General features: G+C 45.8%; 2 protein-coding genes across 12 annotated transcripts in view; one reads left to right on the plus strand and one right to left on the minus strand.

The window, feature by feature from the left end:
- ASPRV1 (aspartic peptidase retroviral like 1) overlaps positions 1-11,073 on the minus strand; it is a 107,404-nt gene extending 96,331 nt beyond the window's left edge. For 7 of the 11 annotated variants that reach the window (XM_045788176.2, XM_087863486.1, XM_045788185.2 and 4 more), the window contains exons 1-2: positions 10,541-10,761; positions 9,602-9,690 (exon numbers count right to left, since the gene is read on the minus strand). In XM_045788176.2, coding sequence (XP_045644132.2) covers positions 9,602-9,632 — 31 coding nt within the window. In that variant the 5' untranslated portion in view covers positions 9,633-9,690; positions 10,541-10,761. The other 4 variants (XM_045788178.2, XM_087863487.1, XM_087863485.1 and 1 more) reach the window with 4 other exon arrangements.
- Positions 11,074-11,706: 633 nt separating this feature from the next.
- PCBP1 (poly(rC) binding protein 1) lies at positions 11,707-13,277 on the plus strand. The gene has a single exon (XM_045788193.2). The coding sequence runs from the start codon at positions 11,859-11,861 to the stop codon at positions 12,927-12,929; it is 1,071 nt and encodes a 356-aa protein (XP_045644149.1). The 5' UTR covers positions 11,707-11,858; the 3' UTR covers positions 12,930-13,277.
- The last annotated feature ends 6,523 nt before the right edge of the window (positions 13,278-19,800 follow it).

A 19,800-nucleotide genomic window follows, 5' to 3' on the forward strand; every position in this document is an offset into this window, starting at 1 on the left:
TTTCAGATATGGAGAAAGGTAAAGACAGTAAACTCCTTCACTTATCCTGAGAAGAAGTGGCTATGATAAAGGGTTCCTAGAAGATATCTAAATGAACCAAGACTGTTAACAGGATTTTAAAGAAACTCCTGCTCTAATAAGACAAGACCAAAAAGAAACTGTAACTCGAAAAGCCAGTAACGCAGTGAGCTATCAGCAATCCTGCCCTCCCAGGAACAGTTCAAATTATCAATAAGCCTGACAAAGGAGGACTTCATCTCTGAAGAGATCCGTACCCTTGCAAACCAGTCCTTACCTCCCTAATTCCAAAATGATGTATCACTTTATCTTGTTAGAGAGCACAACACTATTCAGGTCAAAATAAACATTTTTTAGACTGAGTCATTTGAAGGCAGAAACAATATGTTATTCATACAGATCTTTTCTTCATTATCTGGTACACAACCCCTATACACTCAATACATTTTTGTTTAAAATTTGAAAAACGTATTCATTCAACTCTCATGTGCTAGGCACGAACTATTCTAGGAGATGGGATATAGCAACAATCAAAACAAAGTTCAAGCTATCATGAAATTTACACGCGAGTAGCAGGTGAACAATAATAAACTACAGTCGAGTCCCTAGAATAGTGCCTGGCACATAGTAGGCATTCCTCAATAAATATATCAATAATGAATGAATGAAGAGTACATCAAACAGTAATAAGTTCTGTGGAGAAAAATAAAGTAGGGAAAGGGAAGAGCGAAGGCAGAGGGCAGGAGATGGCTTTTACTTTAAATAGGTTGGCCAAGGAATGCTTCACAAACCAGATGACAGAACAGAAACCTAAAGGAGGTTAAGACAGGAGCCATACTGGTAACCGGAAGAAGTGTTCCAGGCAGAGAATACAACTACAGAAGTCCAAGGCTTGGCATGCTGGAGCAACTGCAAGGAGACCAATGTGTCCAGAGCACAAGGGGAAAGTGGTCAAAGATGAGGTCAGAGCAGCCTGGAAAGGGTGTTGCTGAATATCCTTTGTAGCCTCCCAGACCACTGTAAGGACTTTAATTTTTAACATGGGTGGAACCCAGAGGACAGTTTTCAGCAGAGGAGTGGCATGATTTGATATACGCTTAACAGGATTACTCCGGTCACTGTTCAGATTAGACCAAGGGAAGACCACTTAGAAGTCTGTTTCAAAGGTAGCAGGGGAGGTGGTGAGAAGTGTTCAAATCCTGGATGTTTTTTAAGATACAGCTTATAGGACCTGCTAGTGGACTGGATGAGGAAAGTAAGAAAAAGAAAAGAACAGTCGGGGCGCCTGGGTGGCTCAGTCGGTTAAGCATCAGCCTTTGGCTCAGGTCATGATCCCAGGGTCCTGGGATCGAGCCCCACGGCAGGCTTCCTGCTCAATGGGGAGCCACTTCTCCCTCTACCTGCCACTCCCCCTGCCTGTGCTCTCTCGCTCTCTCTGTGTCAAATAAATAAAATCTTAAAAAATGAAAAGAAAAAGAACAGAGTCAAGGGAGAGTCCTCCATATATTCAATACAACTAAAATGGGGAGGAATTGGCAGAGGTACACATTTGAAGATTTATTTATTTACTTGAGAGAGAGAGAGCGCACGCGTGAGTGCAGGAAGGGATACGGGGAGAGAATCCTCAAGCAGAATCCCCACTGAGCACGGAGCCTGATGCGGGGCTTCATCTCATGACCTGGGATCATAATCTGAGCTGAAACCAAGAGCCAGATGCTCAAACGCCTGAGCCAACCAGAAGCCTCCAGAGGTACATTTTTGAGAGAAGTTTCAATATTAATTTGCTGAATATGTTAAGCTCAAGAAGCTATTAAATAACCAAGTGGAGATGGTATCCTGTAGGCAGTTAGATATGAGAGTCTTAAGTACAGGGGAAGACATCCAAGCTGATCATATACACTTGAGAAGTGTCAAGGTACAAATGGTATTTAAAATCTTGAAAGAGAGCACCTAGGGAATGAGTGTAAACGGAGAAGAGATGCCTGGACTCATTTGAGTACTCCATCATTAGAGGCTGAGAAGATTAGGAGGATTCAAAAGGGCGCTGGGGATGAGGAGCCAAAAAAGGGGGATGGGGTTGAGAAGGAGGGGCCAGTGAGGCAGGGGGGAAATCAAGGGAGTGGCATCCTGGAAGCCAAATGAAACTAATGTGCAAGGAGGGAGTGTCAGGTGCTACAGAGAGGTCAAGATGACTGAGAAATGACCACTGAATCTGTGTGCTATTTTTTAAGCACGTTCTTCCCCATTCCACATAGTACTTTTTTTCCTTTAATCCAGGTAAAATCCCAGTATTGTCCAATGAATACACATAAGGTTTTTATTTAATGCAGCTATAACCATGTCTCAAAAAAACAAAAATCAACGTGCTTAATCCGGACACAACAGATTTTACACAGCAAATAATGCTGAACAAATGCTTTGTCTGGTTGAATTAACTGTGTCTCTGAAACAAAGTTCTCAACTAAGTCTTGCTTGTGCTCAGTAGGTGGGCTCAGAGAAATGAGCTATTTAAATGTATTTCTTTTGTTCTGCCATAAAGTAGCAATTATTCTTGAACTCTTTTCCCTCCTCCCTAACTCAAACATCCCATCCAGCTAAACAAAGACCCTAAATTTCCATACACACCCCCTTTGAAAACAAAGCAGAACACAATCAAATCCAAAACTTGGATAAGAAAGGGATATGCTATGCTCTATACCTTCTTTCCTTTACTGCACAGAGGATTACCAATCATTTGCTAATTCAAAAACTGCTTTATTTACATTTTCTCCTTGGAATCTCTAGACCAGAAGTACAATTTTTTTTTTAAGATCTTATTTATTTCTTTGAGAGAGAGACAGCCAGCGAGAGAGGGAACACAGGCAGGGGGAGTGAGGGAGAAAGAAGCAGGCTCCTAGCGGAGAAGCCTGATGTGGGGCTCGATCCCTTAACGCCGGGATCACACCCTGAGCCAAGGCAGACTCTTAACGACTGAGCCACCCAGGCGCCCCCAGAAGTACAGTTTCTAATGTCTTCATCTTAAAAGAGAATTACTGCTACAAAGTAAGACTTGAACTTTCTGTGCTCTAGTAAAGCATAATCGAGTTTCAATAATGTACACTTCTGAAGCAGTAGAACAATAATCACCAAAACCTGGATCATGCAAACATCCTTCATACCTTTTGGAAATGCCTTCAACTTCTGAATGGACTGTGCACTGTCGGCCTTTAGGCCTTTGCTTCCCTTCTCAAGAGTTAACCTTTCCTGCCCTCCACCTTGCAATTTCTCAACTTGGGACTCAGCCTGAGTGCCAACTTCTCTAGGTAGCTTTTCTGGATCCCCTCCAAGGATGAATCAAGGACCCTCTTCTAAGCCCATAGCATCCTCTGCCTATTTATCTCCTAATACATTGATGTAGTGTACTGCCAGTCTGTTTACTTGTCAGTGTCCCTCTCCAGATCATAAACATCTTGAGGGCAAGGACAGGATCTCACTCATTTTTGTATCCTTAGTGTTTGGGAACTATCAAGCAATCAGTAAGTATTTGCTGACTGGGGTGCCTGGCTGGCTAGGTCAGTAGAGCATGAGACTCTTGATCTCAGGGTCCTGAGTTCAAGTCGCACGCTGGGAGTTAACTTTAAAAATAAATTAAGAGAAGAAAAAAGTATTTGCTGCCGGAATGAATAAAATAAAATATGACTTGGAACTAACATAACAAAAAAAAAATTAAATTAAAAAAAAAGATAAAATATGACTTGGAATACTTTATGTGATTTTTTTTTTTTTTTTAAGATTTGATTTATTTATTTGACAGAGACAGCCAGTGAGAGAGAGAACACAAGCAGGGGGAGTAGGAGAGGAAGAAGCAGGCTCCTAGCAGAGGAGCCTGATGTGGGGCTCGATCCCAGAACGCTGGGATCACGCCCTGAGCCGAAGGCAGACGCTTATCAACTGTGCCACCCAGGCGCCCCTGTGTGATCTTTTTAGCACATTTTCCTTGATAAACCAATTGAACTGAGGCTAATACTAAAAATACTGGCATCTTAACTACATCCCCAGCTGATAGCAAAAACAAAGAAATTTTCCCTACCAGACACTGGGAAGAGAGGATAAAAAGAGACATGGTGCTCAGGAGTTCTCATATCAGCTGCTCTTTTTTGGTGCAAAACAGCAGCCTATGCTTCCTACACAACACGAGGAGCAAACGGACCTCTGAACTGTCGTCTTCACATCCCTTCCACCGATCCTGTGTTCTCCTCTTCCCTCTGCCCTAGCCTTTTCCCTTTCCTTTTCTTACCTTTTTTCCTTCCTTATTTTCTGTACTTTGCATTTGCACTCTGTTCTCATTTTCCCTTTAACTTTTCTCTGCACTCCCTTCTCCATGCCTTATTTCAGTCAGAGTAACCCTGGGGAACCCATGGGCATTACTTTCCCCAACTAGGAGAACTTAGAACAAAAATGTTGTTGTATCTCCCTGGGCACTTCTGTAAAGCACACCAATATATTTCTTATGTTTCTGAGGAAACCCAGTAATAACCCCATAGCAGCAGCACAAGATCATCAGCATATGAGATTAATATTATTACTCTTGTTACTATCCACAAAATGTGTAAGAAATATTTCTTACGCTGGGGCATCTGGGTGGCTCAGTCAGTTAGGCATCTGACTCTAAGTTTCGGCTCAGGTCATGATCTCAGGGTCATGAGATTGAGCCCCTGAGTTGGCTCTGCACTCAGCACGGAGTCTGAAGACTCTCTCTCTCTCTGTCCCCACCCCCTGCCTCTCTCTCATGCATGGACATGCTCCCTCTCACTCTCTAAAATAAATAAATAAATCTTTAAAAAAAAAAAAAAAAGTAGTGGGATGCCCAGATGGCTTAGTTGGTTAAGAATCTGCCTTCAGGGGCACCTGAGTGGCTTAGTCAGTTAAGTGTCTCCCTTTCAGCTCAGGACATAATCCCAGGGTCCTGGAATTGACCCCTGCATCAGGCTCCCTGCTCAGTGGAGAGCCTGCTTCTCCTTCTCCCACTCCCCGTGTTTGTGCCTTCTCTCTCTCTGTTAAATAAATAAATAAAAATCTTAAAAAAAAAAAAAAAAGAAAGAAAGAAAAGAAAAGATGGGGCGCCCAGGTGGCTCACTCGTTAAGCGTCTGCCTTCGGCTCAGGTCATGATCCCAGGGTGCTGGGATCGAGCCCCATGTTGGGCTCCCCGCTCGGCGGGGGGCCTGCTTCTCCCTCTCCCGCTTTCCCTGCTTCTGTTCTCTCTCTCACTGTCTCTCTCTGTCAAATAAATAAATAAATAAAATATTTTTAAAAAAATAAAAATAGAAAAGAAAGAAAGAAGAAAAGAAAAGAAAAAAAAGAAAAGAAAAGAAAAGAGAATCTGCTTTCGGCTCAGGTCATGATCTCAGGGTCCTGGGATCGAGCCCTGCATTGGGCTCCCTGCTCAACGGGGAGTCTGCTTCTCCCTCTCCATCTGCCCGTCTCCATCACTCGTGCTCTCAAATAAATAAAATATTAAACAAACAAACAAACAAAAAGACAAGTAGTAATTAAAAAAATAAATAAAGTATAGGGGCGCCTGGGTGGCTCAATTGGTTAAGCATCTGCCTTCAGCTCAGGTCATGATCTCAGGGTCCTGGGATCGAGCCCCACATTGGACTCTCTGCTCAGTGAGGAGTCCACTTCTCCCTCTCACTGTCCCTCTGTGTTCTCCCACTTTTTCTCTCTCAAATAAAATCTTTTAAATTAATTAATTAATTAAAGTGGTAAATATCATTAAAAACACACACATATATTTCTTAGGCTATACTCTGTAGTATCCCAGAAAGTGATAGGGTCAAGGCCCTCTCAATTTACTACAATTTCAAATAAAAGAAAAATGTGAAGCTAATTCTGAAGGTGTAAGAGAAAAATCATACTTTTTGAAAAAATGCTACATGTTGGTAGGGCAAATTTAAAAAGCTATAGTATGGGGCGCCTGGGTGGCACAGCGGTTAAGTGTCTGCCTTCGGCTCAGAGCGTGATCCCGGCATTATGGGATCGAGCCCCACATCAGGCTCCTCCGCTCTGAGCCTGCTTCCTCCTCTCCCACTCCCCCTGCTTGTGTTCCCTCTCTCGCTGGCTGTCTCTCTCTGTCAAATAAATAAATAAAATCTTTAAAAAAATAAATAAATAAATAAAAATAAATAAATAAATAAATAAAAAGCTATAGTATACTTGCTAGACCGGGTAGATTAGGAGGAAAAAATGTGGTCCCTGCCTCCAGCGTCTCCAGAGGAATAATTCCCACCACTTCCCACACCCATAAATGTAAACATTAGAGAAAAAGAGCAAAGAGGTTTTCTTAAACCAAAAAAATCTGGAACCTAACATAAGTGGACTGGTTGCTCTGGGACAGAAGAATAAAGAATGGATTGAAAGCTTTTTGAGTTAAAGATAAAATTATTCCATGTGTCAAAGCATCAGAAGCCAAGAAGAGGAACAAGACACAATAGTCAAGAGGCCCAGCTCAGGTTCTGACAAGCTATGTCACCTTGGGCAAGTCACTTCATCCTTCTGATCCATACATAGCTCTTCCATAAAATAGGCATAATAATACTTTCCTGGCAAAGTTGTCTGTGATGATTAAGTAACGTAAAATCACTTCAAAATATTTCACATAACATGCCAATGTTAAATAAAAGGGAGCAAAAATCCTTCCTCTGAACAGAATATAAATCCTGTGGTTCAATTTCCGAAGTCTAGGCCTGACTCACCTTCACCACCTCGTTAAATTCCTTAACTAACCTGCAGTCATTCAAATGGGAGAAGAGTCAGGCATGAGGCTCCAGGGGTGGGGCAGTGACTATTTAGTCAATTGTTCCATATCTCAGTGGCTTCATCTGTAAAATGGGTGGTGTGGAATTCACTCATATATCCACAAGATAGTGCAGGTCTCGGGAAGGGAGTGGAGAATTTACCATAAGTGAGTAAAGTGTTTACATAATCTTCCCCCCCTCCAGAGATAAAGAACAAAGATCATCAAATATCATCACTGCCTAGACAGAAGACATCATTTAATCTCTTGTTTTACAGATGGGAAAACCAAAGCCAGTCTTGGATTGGGTTGTAAACATCTCAAAGCTAGACAGTGGCAGAGCTGGGGCTAGGGGCCAGAGACACAGGTTCCTAAGTCCAGTGCCCTCTTTACCAGATTTCCGGGTCACACACAGCACCTGTAGTCTGTACAACACACTATCAACACCAAGACACATTCCAATTACAATTTAATCAACAGCTAAATGTGGCCTATAGGGGCAGAGAGGGCTGTAGGACTCTGGGGGAAACAGAGAGGCTGAGAGCTGGGAAGGGGAAGTCTTTGTTGGGGGTTGGGGGGAGTTTAGTAGAATCCTAGAGGTACTCAGATGAGAAAAAATTAATGGAAAATTTCAGGCAAAAAAGTTTAAAATAGGCAGCCTTGGGAAGAAAGACCCAATGTATACATCTTCTTTAGGGAAAAGAAGTATGTGGCAGGGGAGCCTGGGTGGCGCAGTCGTTAGGCGTCTGCCTTCAGCTCAGGGCGTGATCCCGGCGTTCCGGGATCGAGCCCCACATCAGGCTTCTCCGCTGGGAGCCTGCTTCTTCCTCTCCCACTCCCCCTGCTGTATTCCCTCTCTCGCTGGCTGTTTCTCTCTGTCAAATTAATAAATAAAATCTTTAAAAAAAAAAAAAAAAGAAGTATGTGGCAGATTTAGGGGACCAGAGTAGTTTTATTTTATTTATTTATTTTTTAAAGATTTTATTTATTTATTTGACAGAGAGAGACAGCCAGCGAGAGAGGGAACACAAGCAGGGGGAGTGGGAGAGAAAGAAGCAGGCCTCCCAGCGGAGGAGCCCGATGTGGGGATCGATCCCAGAGCACCGGGATCACGCCCTGAGCCAAAGGCAGACACTTAACGACTGAGCCACCCAGGCGCCCCCAGAGTAGTTTTAATTCCTAATTATACATAATTCCCAATTATACATAATTTCTCTTTTTGTCTCCTGAGTTTTTAACATTTACTAATAATTTTAATTCCCTAAACAATTCTGCCTCCTCTATAAGACAAGGCCCTCTGCGGAGACCACAACTTTTTTTTTTTTTTTAAGATTTTATTTATTTATTTTACAGAGAGAGAGGCAGTGAGAGAGGGAACACAAGCAGGGGAAGTGGGAGAGGGAGAAGCAGGCTTCCCACTGAGCAGGGAGCCTGATGGGGGGCTCAATCCCAGGACCCTGGGATCATGACCTGAGCCGAAGGCAGACGCTTAATGACTGAGCCACCCAGCTGCCCCCAGACACCGCATCTTGCATAGTGGTATATATACAGACTCTGGATTCAGATCGCCTAGATTCAAATCCCTATTTTACTGTTTAATTGTGCCTTAGACAAAAATCCTTCACCTCTCTGTATCTCTGCAAAATGGAAATTAACATCACCCCCATATCAGGAGGTTTTGTGAGGATTAAATGTGTACATTAATCGTTTTGGTCACAACCTAACAATGGGTTTCTCATTTTAGTTTTGATGTGCCTTTTTATTTCATGTAATTACCAGAGCACACTGCATATAGTAAGACTACGTATTGTTTCAAAAAGATTTTGTTTTATATACATGCACATACATGAGTTATTTTGTAAAATTTAGCTCTTATGGTGGTTTGCTTTTAAAACTGTTGGCGCACTTGGCTGGCTGACTCAGTGGAATATGCAATCTTGATCTTGGGGTTGGGAGTTCGAGTCCCACGTTGGGTGTAGAGATTACTTAAAAATAAAATCTTTAAAATAAAAAAATATAAGAGCCACTGAATTATCATACAGAATAAAGCTTCAAACAGTGCCTGGCAAATTAAGCACTTAATGCTATTACTGTCATTGTTGCTCTTATGTACCCACCTACCAAAGTTGTTTGTAGAATTACACAAAGTACTGCAAAAGCACTTCAGAAACCATGATATAGGACATTAACGTAAGTAAAAAGAAGCAAAAAGCCCTTCTCTCCATCTCTAACACCCACACATGTAGAGCCCTATTCAGGCACATATTCCTTCTTTGACCTACAAGTTATTTGTTACATTAAACTGAAGAGTTCACAGACTATGACTTACCTAACACTGTCATGCTCTGTCAATATTTGCAGAGAAATGGAGACTTGGCGCCAAAGTAAAATTATGTATTTTTACTTGGTTGGGACATTGGGGTGAGGAAGGCGGAAGTCATGCCCACGGATGGCTTAAGGAATAAGTGAGTCACACAGGGAAACTGCTTGCTCCCACAGAGCCACGTAGATTTAAATGCGCCGCAGACAAGGCTGGACTGACAGATGCTTCAGCCTTTGGGCAGGGCTGAATCATGTCCCCCTCCCTATTGTCACCCAAACACCTCATTTAAAAAAAAATAGCATTTGCGCCTCTTACAGGTATAGCTCACACCAGGAAAAACTGGGAATCCCCAAACAAACAGTGGGTGACTATGCACCAAAAGTTTACCTGAGGGGTTCCTTTAAATGACAAGCTCACTTAAACACTCGAATAGCACCTGAATTCTAAAATCATGACTTACAGAAAAATTTGAAAATGTGCTCACCAATAAGGAAATCAGAAGGTCTGGATTCCATCCTCCACAGTGTGACCTTGAATTAGTCACTTCACATCTCTGGGCCTAAGTGAATTCGTCTGTTAAAAAAAAAAAAACAAAGAGGTAACACCTACCTCAGATCATTGTAAAAATTAAAGATAGTAAGCAGTAAAATGCTAGTACAGCATCTGGCACTGGTAAATGCACAATAACATCTGTCTCTGTCCCTCCACACTAAAAGTTAACACCAGTTGTGGGTAAACTGAGGTTCACCAGCCAGCTGACCTCTGAAAAAGGTCACTGGTATCTGAATTGCTTCATGGACATTTTTTTTTTTTTAAGTTGTTTTAGAAGACCATTTCTTGGTCTCTCCAGCACACCAACCTGTGCTAAAAGTCTAGGAAATCAGTAACTTCCCATCTCATTTCTTAAAGCAGCAATTCCTAAATGCTTCGGTACTGGGGGCCCAAATTATCCACTGGTACTGCCCCCCATTACTCATTATTAAATTTAAAACTAACGAGACTCAGTATTATGCCTACATTTCAGTTATAAACGTTTCCATTTTAAATTAACAGGGGAAATGCATTAAAATTCGGCAGCCGAGGTTTGGACCAGGGTGGTCAGAGCACTCGCTGCGAGGGGAAGGCTCCAGCCAACACGCACGGGGTTGGGGAGGGGGGGCCATTCTGGAGCTTTCGGGTCGACCCGGTCGACCCCAATTTCTCGTTGGCGACGAATCCAGGCCACGTGCCGCCATTTTGTGTTCTGGAAACATGGCGGCCACCCCGTGGGGAAGGAAGGGGGGCGGAGGGACCGCCACGTTAGCCGCTTTCCTTTAAGGATCCTGAAGCACGTTGCGCACACGTCTGTGTGCCTTTTCTGTCTGGTTTAGCCGAAGGGAAGAGAAAGGGATAGAAGCAAACGTATACGAGCCACCCAAGCGACCTTTCTTTAGCGAGAGGAACGTGCAGTGGCGAACCGGCAAGAAAGGCCTTCCAAGATGGCGGTGCCCGACAAGGGCCGTCCCCGAAGAGAGCGGGGCGCGGCATCTGCACCAAGGGGGGAAATGGGAAGGGCAGAAGCGGGAGCTTAAACGGCGTGGGGAAAACCGCAAGAACGCCCCACAGCACTACTCGGCACCCCTAAATAAATGCGGCCCCCAAGAGGCACACCATTGTCTTAAATGTCTGACGAGACTGCCACGACTAAAACGACACTAGGAGGTGGGGTTTCTGCAGGTTCAACCGAAAGAAACTTGTAAAATGCAAACAAAGCATTATGTAAATGGACGCCATTCTTTTTTTTATGGCCGTGTTTCCAGCACTTCCCAGAAATCATCAGCAGAGCCGCAACTCGGGCGGCAGGGGTGGGTTTCGGTCTTTCTCTTCACCGGCCGCCGCTGGGGGACCGGGGTAGGGGTGGGGGCTGGCGCGGGGCGCCCGGGCACCGGGGACGAAGGGGCCCCACGTGCCTGCTCGCGCGCCCTCGCGCGCGCGCACCCACCCCGCAAGCCTCGCCTCGCCGCCCCTCCCCCCCGGAAGACCGCGGTTGCCCCTCCCGTCTCCCCACACCCTCGCGCACGCGCTCTAGCCTCCTCACGCGCACGTTTTAAATCCGCGGCGTCCCAGCTGCCGCCTGCAGTTACCGCCGGGGCTGCCCGTGTCGCTCCGCTTCCAAACTCGTTTTGTAAGGCGGGAAAATAATGTGTCATACCCATTCGCAACGCTAACATTTCCAAACATTTGCCAGTGCCGCTAGAGTTAATAAAATGCATATCGGTTTTAAAACTTTGCCGGGCTCACAGCGTCTGCACATCGGGGCTTTATTTGCAATGCTAGGCTGTTAAAAAATTTTTTTAAAACTACCATGTGGAGGTTGGCGCAATCTTGTGACCTAAAAAAGACGGGTCCTCATTTTTTTTCAAGGGGTCCTGCGCGGCAAGCACTTCCGGGGTCAGAGGGTACGCGGGGTTGAAAGCGGGCTTCCCGCCCCGCCCAGACCGCCGAGGCTGCCGCCGGAGTCGCCACCGCCGCGCCCTCGCCCACCCGCCCGCCCGCCGCTCCCGGCCCCGCTCGCCCCCTCCGCCGCCGCCGCCCGCCCCTGCGACGACGCCGCGGCCTCCCGCCCGCGCCCGCTCGCTCCCGCGGCCCTCGCTCGCCTCGCGCCGGCAGTTTTGGGCCTACATCTCCCCTCCCCCCGCCAGCCACCAAAGACTTGACCACGTAACGAGCCCAACTCCCCCGAACGCCGCCCGCCGCTCGCCATGGATGCCGGTGTGACTGAAAGTGGACTAAATGTGACTCTCACCATTCGGCTGCTTATGCACGGAAAGGAAGTAGGAAGCATCATTGGGAAGAAAGGGGAGTCGGTTAAGAGGATCCGCGAGGAGAGTGGCGCGCGGATCAACATCTCGGAGGGGAATTGTCCGGAGAGAATCATCACTCTGACCGGCCCTACCAATGCCATCTTTAAGGCCTTCGCTATGATCATCGACAAGCTGGAAGAAGATATCAATAGCTCCATGACCAACAGCACGGCGGCCAGCAGGCCCCCGGTCACCCTGAGGCTGGTGGTGCCGGCCACCCAGTGCGGCTCCCTGATTGGGAAAGGCGGATGTAAGATCAAAGAGATCCGCGAGAGTACGGGGGCCCAGGTCCAGGTGGCGGGGGATATGCTGCCCAACTCCACCGAGCGGGCCATCACCATTGCTGGCGTGCCGCAGTCTGTCACCGAGTGTGTCAAGCAGATCTGCCTGGTCATGCTGGAGACGCTCTCCCAGTCTCCGCAAGGGAGAGTCATGACCATTCCGTACCAGCCCATGCCGGCCAGCTCTCCAGTCATCTGCGCGGGCGGCCAAGATCGGTGCAGCGACGCTGCGGGCTACCCCCATGCCACCCATGACCTGGAGGGACCACCTCTAGATGCCTACTCGATTCAAGGACAACACACCATTTCTCCGCTCGATCTGGCCAAGCTGAACCAGGTGGCAAGACAACAGTCTCACTTTGCCATGATGCACGGCGGGACCGGATTCGCCGGAATTGACTCCAGCTCTCCAGAGGTGAAAGGCTATTGGGCAAGTTTGGATGCATCTACTCAAACCACCCATGAACTCACCATTCCAAATAACTTAATTGGCTGCATAATCGGGCGCCAAGGCGCCAACATTAATGAGATCCGCCAGATGTCCGGGGCCCAGATCAAAATTGCCAATCCAGTGGAAGGCTCCTCTGGTAGGCAGGTTACTATCACTGGTTCTGCTGCCAGTATTAGTCTGGCCCAATATCTAATTAATGCCAGGCTTTCCTCCGAGAAGGGCATGGGGTGCAGCTAGAACAGTGTAGGTTCACTTACAACCCCTTTCTGCTGTTTTCCCATGATCCAACTGTGTAATTTCTGGTCAGTGATTCCAGGTTTTAAATAATTTGTAAGTGTTCAGTTTCTACACAACTTTATCATCCGCTAAGAATTTAAAAATCACATTCTCTGTTCAGCTGTTAATGCTGGGATCCATATTTAGTTTTATAAGCTTTTCCCTGTTTTTAGTTTTGTTTTGGGTTTTTGGCTCATGAATTTTATTTCTGTTTGTCAATAAGAAATGTAAGAGTGGAATGTTAATAAATTTCAGTTTAGTTCTGTAATGTCAAGAATTTAAAAATTAAAAAATGGATTGGTTAAAAAATGCTTCATATTTGAAAAAGCTGGGAACTACTATCTTAAACTCTTTGTTGGTGGTTTTTTTTTTTCCCTTCCCTTTTAGCGTTAGGCCTTTGTAGGGAGAAGGGTGGGCCCATCCTTGGTTTTCTCTCTAGCCCTTTTCACCTATTGGTAAGATTCCATTCCCCTTCTGTCCCAACAAAGGAACACGGCAGGCTGGGCCTGCTTTGGGATATTTGCAGACGGAGGGACTCTCCCGGAGAGTGACATCCCTCCAGCCAAGTTCCAGAGAGAGGCCTCTGCCCATTTCTCTGGTAGAAAACAAGGGTTTTTTGAGCTGGAAAAAGTAGTCCATTCGGTAGGAACTCTAATGAATGGCAGTGTGTCCTCCCGTCCAGCCAGCCCCACCCCCCAACCCAATCTCACAGGGGAAACTTAGCCAGGAACAAAAAAAATGTTCTAAGGTGGGAGGAGCCTGGGGGGAGACCCGGAGCAGAGGTGGGGGAGGGAAAAGAACTGGGCTGGGGCTGAAGGGAGGGGCTGAGGTGGGGGGAAGGGAAAGGGTCAAGGGTGGGTTTGAGGATTGGGAAGAGGGCAGGGGTGGTAATAGGATGGAGGGGTCTTGGGCACCGGGACTGAATGGGGGATGGTACCAGTGGGGTGCACGTGGCAAGCATGCACCTGTGGCAAGCAGCCTGTCAGAGGATGTTATTACACCTGCCAAGTGGTGAATCCAGAAACAAAAGAGGCCCAGCTTGTAATTCTTCAGCTGTGTGCAATGTTAGAGAAATCATGGTACCAGGAAATAATCCTGCCAAAATGGGGCAGCCCTCACAGGCAGGAATGTAGCTAGATGCATTAACTGTAGCTTAAGAGAGTGGTGGTAAAAATGCAGATTCCTGGGCCCCGCCCCCAAATCTAATCAGAAGACTGCATTTTTAACAAAACCCCAAAAGATTTTTAGATTTAAGTGCCACTGATTATCTTCACCAGTGGATTAGGAAGATCTTGCTGTGAAGGCCTAATAACCTCATGTCCACACCAGCCAGTGGGACTAGACTGCACTTCAGGAGAGAAGAAAAATTCTCTACGATTAGGCAAAGACAGAAACGGCAATACGAGACAATGGACAATTAGATGCCAAAAGAGCTTTTTAGTTCAAACCCCAGGCACTGTGGGAGATCACTAACAGCAAAGAGAAATTCCTGTGGGAGGGGAGTATCACACACAATAAATATCTGTTGAGGCTTATTCTCTACAGGATATCTGCCTTTTTCTGAGGTACAGACCTGGTTCCAAGAGTCTCTGGAGGTAAGACTGGGGTCTACCATGCACTTCACACCCACAGTGAAGTCAGGCAGTCGGTCACTGAAAGGAACCCAAATTCTGGACCTGAGTTCAAATGTGAGTTCTCCCTCTTACTTGTGGCCTTGGGCAAATTATTTAACCTTTGTAACATGGAGGTGTTTTAAAAGTACACATCTCTTGGGCTTGTGAAAAAAATAATAAGCTGGTATGTAAAGCAGAACAGTGCTTACAACCTAGTAAACTTTAATATACTTAGATTGCAAAAAGCCAAAGATCCATTTCTGTCCACAGTGTCTTTGGACAGAAAAGACATTTAAAAGAGAACAAAGCAGTGTGTACTAAATGACAAGCTGAGAGAGGACAGTTGGACTGAGGGGCCAGGACAGGTAAGGGAGGACCTAGTGAAGACCCAGACCCATTGTCTTCTGGAGAGAAAGCATAAACCAGGTAGCATGAAGTAGTGCAGGAGTGAATAATTAAGTCGAACCCTCAAACTCAGGCCAAATGATTTTTGAGGAGTCCTTAAAATTCGCTGGGTGAAGTGGTTCAAATGCCCTATAAAAAGTAGACCTCAAATTGTCCTCAACCCCTTCCCCCTCTCACCTTTTCAAAGGCAAAGCTGGCGAGAATTTGTAAAATAATGAGTTAAGCAGCAAGGCATAGGATGAAAGGCAACTTGGATGAAGCCTGGAAGAGCAGTTAAAAAACAGCCTCAAGCAGATTCTAGTGAGAGGCTGGGCAGTAGTATCACTGGGAGTACAGGTAGAAAGGAGCCAATGGAAGGGAGATCGAAACGGAGTGTGGAGGCCAGAGAAAGAAGGAAGGGACCAATGAATTCAGACATGGTGATGTGACTATTTGCAGGGAGAAATATTCAACAAGTAGCTAGAAAGAGACAAACTGAAGGGAAGTCAGAGCCACAGGGAGACAGTGAACCAGAGGAAGGGGCTAGAGATTGAGCCTTAGGGTAATGGACCTAGTCTCCTCGTTCACCATGGTAACTCTAGTGCCGGTCACCATAACATATTAGCAGGGGCTCAATAAATATCTGTACAATGAATATAGAAGTAGCCAATGAAGAAGGAAGAGTCAAAACAGCAGGAGAAAAACCTGGATAGTGCCCTTGAGAGGAGTCAAGGAGGAAAGTTTCAAAGCTGACAAAGGACAATGATGCTACAGAGAGGTTTCACAGAATTGACTGAACATTTACCTTGTGCAAAATACTCTGAACTAAAATTTGATGTTTTGGTACAACTGGAAGGTGTGTAGTAGCTAATTATAGGTAAAGCACAGTATGTGACAAAAAGAGGGAAGGGGAGATGGAGGAAGCCACAAAATCAACCGAGGCTAAAACAGCCTTGAATGCCATAATAAAGGGTTTGAGCTTTATCCTGAAAACCAGTGGGCTTCAAAAATTTTCTTTAAGTGCACCCCTTCAGTAAGAAGTCTTTAGCATATACACTATTACATGTTTGTTTATAAATTACATACATGTACTTTAGTCATGCTTACTTATAAACTATATACAAGCATAACTCTCAATATTATGTTAGAGAACAAAAAATTTAGAGGCACCTGGGTGGCTCAGTCGGTTAAGCATCTGCCTTTGGCTCAGGTCATGATCCCGGGGTTCTGGGATCGAGTCCTGCATCCAGTTCCCTGTTCAGCAGGAAGTCTGCTTCTCCCTCTCAGCCCCCCTCCGTGCTTGTGTGCACCTTACGTGTGCTCGCTCTCTCTCAAATAAAATCTAAAAAAAGGAAAACAAAAAATTTAAACATTAACAGTTAAGATAAACAAATTACTAATTTCTAATAGCTTTTTTGTTGCTTTTTTTCTCTTTAATTCCTTCCACCCAATCATTTTCGGAGACCACTTTAAGAGGATACTGGGGAAGACACTTCCAAAATCATGGGTATCCTTGGGGAGCAGAATTTCAGAAGAGTGATGTAAGGAAGCCAGATTATATCAGGAGAGGACGGCCTGGGGGTAAGGAAGTGGAGACACGTGCGTAGATGGCTCAAATGCTTGAGGGTCCAAAGGAGAGAGAAAAATAGGACAATAACTTGAGTGGGGGAGACTGGAGAAAAGATTTTGGTAGGGAGGACTGTTCTTTTTGAAAGGAACTTCACTAAAGGCAGATAATAAGGAACCAATAGGAAGTTGAAAATAAAAGCTAGGTAAGAAAGGACTATGGAGGGGCGCCTGGGTGGCGCAGTCGTTAAGCGTCTGCCTTCGGTTCAGGGGCTCCTCTGCTAAGAGCCTGCTTCTTCCTCTCCCACTCCCCCTGCTTGTGTTCCCTCTCTCGCTGGCTGTCTCTGTCAAATAAATAAATAAAAATCTTTTTAAAAAAAATTTTTTTAATAAATAAAATTTAAAAAAAAAGAAAGGACTATGGAGGGGCGCCTGGTTGGCTCAGTCAGGAGTGTGTTACTCTTGATCTTAGGGTCGTGGGTTTGAATCCCACATTGGGTGTGGAGATTACTGAAATGTTTGATTTGCTGGTTTTGGGGTGTGTGTGTGTGTGTGTGTGTGTGTGTGTGTGTGTGTGTTTAAGTAGACCCCGCACCCAGCATGGAGTCCAATGCCAGGCTTGAACTCATGACCCCGAGATCGAGACCTGAGGTGAGATCCAGAGTCCGACACTTAACTGACTAAGCTACCCCAGGTGCCCCAAGATTACTTAAATAAATAAAACTTAAAAAAAAGATGATAAAAACAAGGATTATGGATAGAAGAGGATCTTGGAGCAGTGACTATCAGATGCCAAGCCAGTTTGACTCTTAGAATTTAATTCATTTTGTTCCCTTTTCAATCAGGACTTACATTTCAGGACCCTTCTCTCTTTGGGGCAGCTTGAGCATGCCCCAGCCTCTTCTGGATTGAGGACTAGAAATCGATAAGCCCCTCTGCAGTTGCCATATTTCCTTCCCCAGCCCCATTCCGGCCACCAGCTGTTACACCACAACCACTGCCACAGTCAAGAAGACCGAACAGGTCGACAAGCACCTGTTGTGTCATAGCCGCAGGAGTTGTCCCACATGTTTGGAGGGCTAGTCTTCCCCCAACCCCCGGTCCCCTCTCTCGCCCCACTCAACATACATGTACCCCACCACCATGCGCCCCACCCCAGCCAGCAGTTTGGGCATGAATCACCACTCTTGGGATCACCGTGAGAGCAGCTACTGTCACCTGGACAGTAACCAGTGTTTGTTAAGAGCTTGAGGTTTTTTTGTTTTGTTTTGTTTTTAAAAAAAAGCTTGAGGTTTGTGAGTTGAAGCCACCTCACTCCCTGCTACTCTTGGCTACCCTTAGTAGTGAGCCACATACTGTCCAGCATCACTGGGCCTGTCACCTCCTGCCAATGAGACAGCACCTAGCCAGACATATAAATAGGCAGTTACCACCAGAGAAGCCTTTCACTGCCAAGTTCTCTGGCCACCTTGCGTGGCCTGGCCACCTGAGGGGCCTTCCTAAAATTCCAATCTGACCACATCATTCCCCTACTTAAAGGCCATCAAGTCCCTCCTCCACTCGTGGTCTACAAGAGAAAATCCAAACTTCTCAGCATAGCTCATGGACGCTTCAGGATCTGTTCCCACCAGCCTCACCAGTGCAAGCAAGGCTCGCCAGTCTCTTGTCTCTCTCCTCAGCCTCCCATACAGAATGACTTGTCGTTCCCCAGTGTCATTCTGTTTGGGTATCCTTGCACCCGGGAAATAACGGTTTCTTCATAATTCTGACCCCGGCTGTCCTCTTTGTTACCTGCCTGGGGTTCTGAGACACCTAACTGGGGCTCCTGCCCTTGGACATCAACATTCTAAGAGGAAAATTATACTCTGCTGAGGGTCAGGAGAGCTGAGTTCTAGTCCTGGCTTTGGCATCAACTCCGTGGGTGATCTTGGACAAGCTTTCTGGGTCTTTCTGGGTCTCGGTCTTCCATCTGGGAAGAATGAATAAGATAATATCCACGATTCTCTGGCTGCCTTGGGAAATAATACTGCCTTTGTGCGCACACATCCCTGCTTTTGCCTCCTGCCACAGGGCGGACTTCTGACACACAGACCTTCTGTAAACACTCTCAGACCGAAAAACAGAAGTTAACAAAAAAACTGGCTGCAGCTGGGCATTTTGGGTAACCACTCATAGGAGCTTGACTGAAGAGGAAGCAGAAGGAAGGAACTACCAGGAAGATTTACTCTGAATATCCCAGAAGGTGCTGTCACCTTTAGATATTATGGGGAGGAGGTAAGGACAGTAGAGAGGAAAACAAAGGGTACACACAAGAGAAGGCTATATATAGACAGGATTAGTCCCCTAGGCAGACCCAAGTCCCCTTCTCCTCTTTTAAGAGTAAGGGCTTTATGAGAGGGCTCTGGCTCTCCCTGAGCGCTTCCTGGACCCATGTCTACTAAAATAGGGAGAGGGTGGCTATAGCTGTTGCCCTTCTCCCGGCGGCAAATGAGTACTTCAGACATCTGCCAGCAGGCTAAGTACACCTCGGTGGGGGTGGAGGTACTTTAGTGACAGCAAACACACTAGCCCATTAGTCACTCTTGGGTGGTGGAAGAAATCAAATTAGTTATTCCCTGAGCAGTTCAACCACAGTGAGAAGATATACCTTTTTACACCTACCCCCATGCACGTGAAAACCTGGGCCTTCTTTTGTTAGTTCCCCTCTACTTCAAAAAGCATTTTCTAGGGGCACCTGGCTGGCTCAGTCAGATGAGCATGTGACTCTTGATCTCAGGGTCATAAACTTGAGCCCCACGTTGGGTGTAGAGATTACTAAAAAAATAAAATAGGGGGCCTGGGTGGCTCAGCTGGTTAAGTAACTGCCTTCAGCTCAGGTCATGAGACTGGAGTCCCGGGATCGAGTCCAGCATCTGGCTCCCTGCTCAGCAGGGAGTCTGCTTCTCCCTCTGACCCGCCCCTCCTCTCATGCTCTCTCTCAAAGAAATAAATAAAATCTTTAAAAACAAAAAACAAAATAAATTAAAAAATGCATTTTCTATTGTGTGCCAGTTATACTTCGATTAAAAAATAAATTTTTAATTTTTCTTTTCAAGATCTTATTTATTTGAGAGACAGAGCATAAGCGGGGGAAGGGGCTGAGAAAGAAGGAGAGGAAGAAGCAGATTCCCCACTGAGCGGGGAGACCCCAGGACCCCGAGATCACGACCTGAGCCAAAGTCAGACACATAACCGACTGAGCCACCCAGGCACCCCAAAAAATAAAATAA

Source organism: Ursus americanus, chromosome 7 (assembly GCF_024610735.1).
Source record: "Ursus americanus isolate L20-20 chromosome 7, mUrsAme1.1.p, whole genome shotgun sequence".
Taxonomy (NCBI): Eukaryota; Metazoa; Chordata; class Mammalia; order Carnivora; family Ursidae; genus Ursus; species Ursus americanus.

Excerpts from the sequence above, each read along its gene's own strand:
- PCBP1 (XM_045788193.2), top strand. The coding sequence starts at position 11,859 with ATGGATGCCGGTGTGACTGAAAGTGGACTAAATGTGACTCTCACCATT.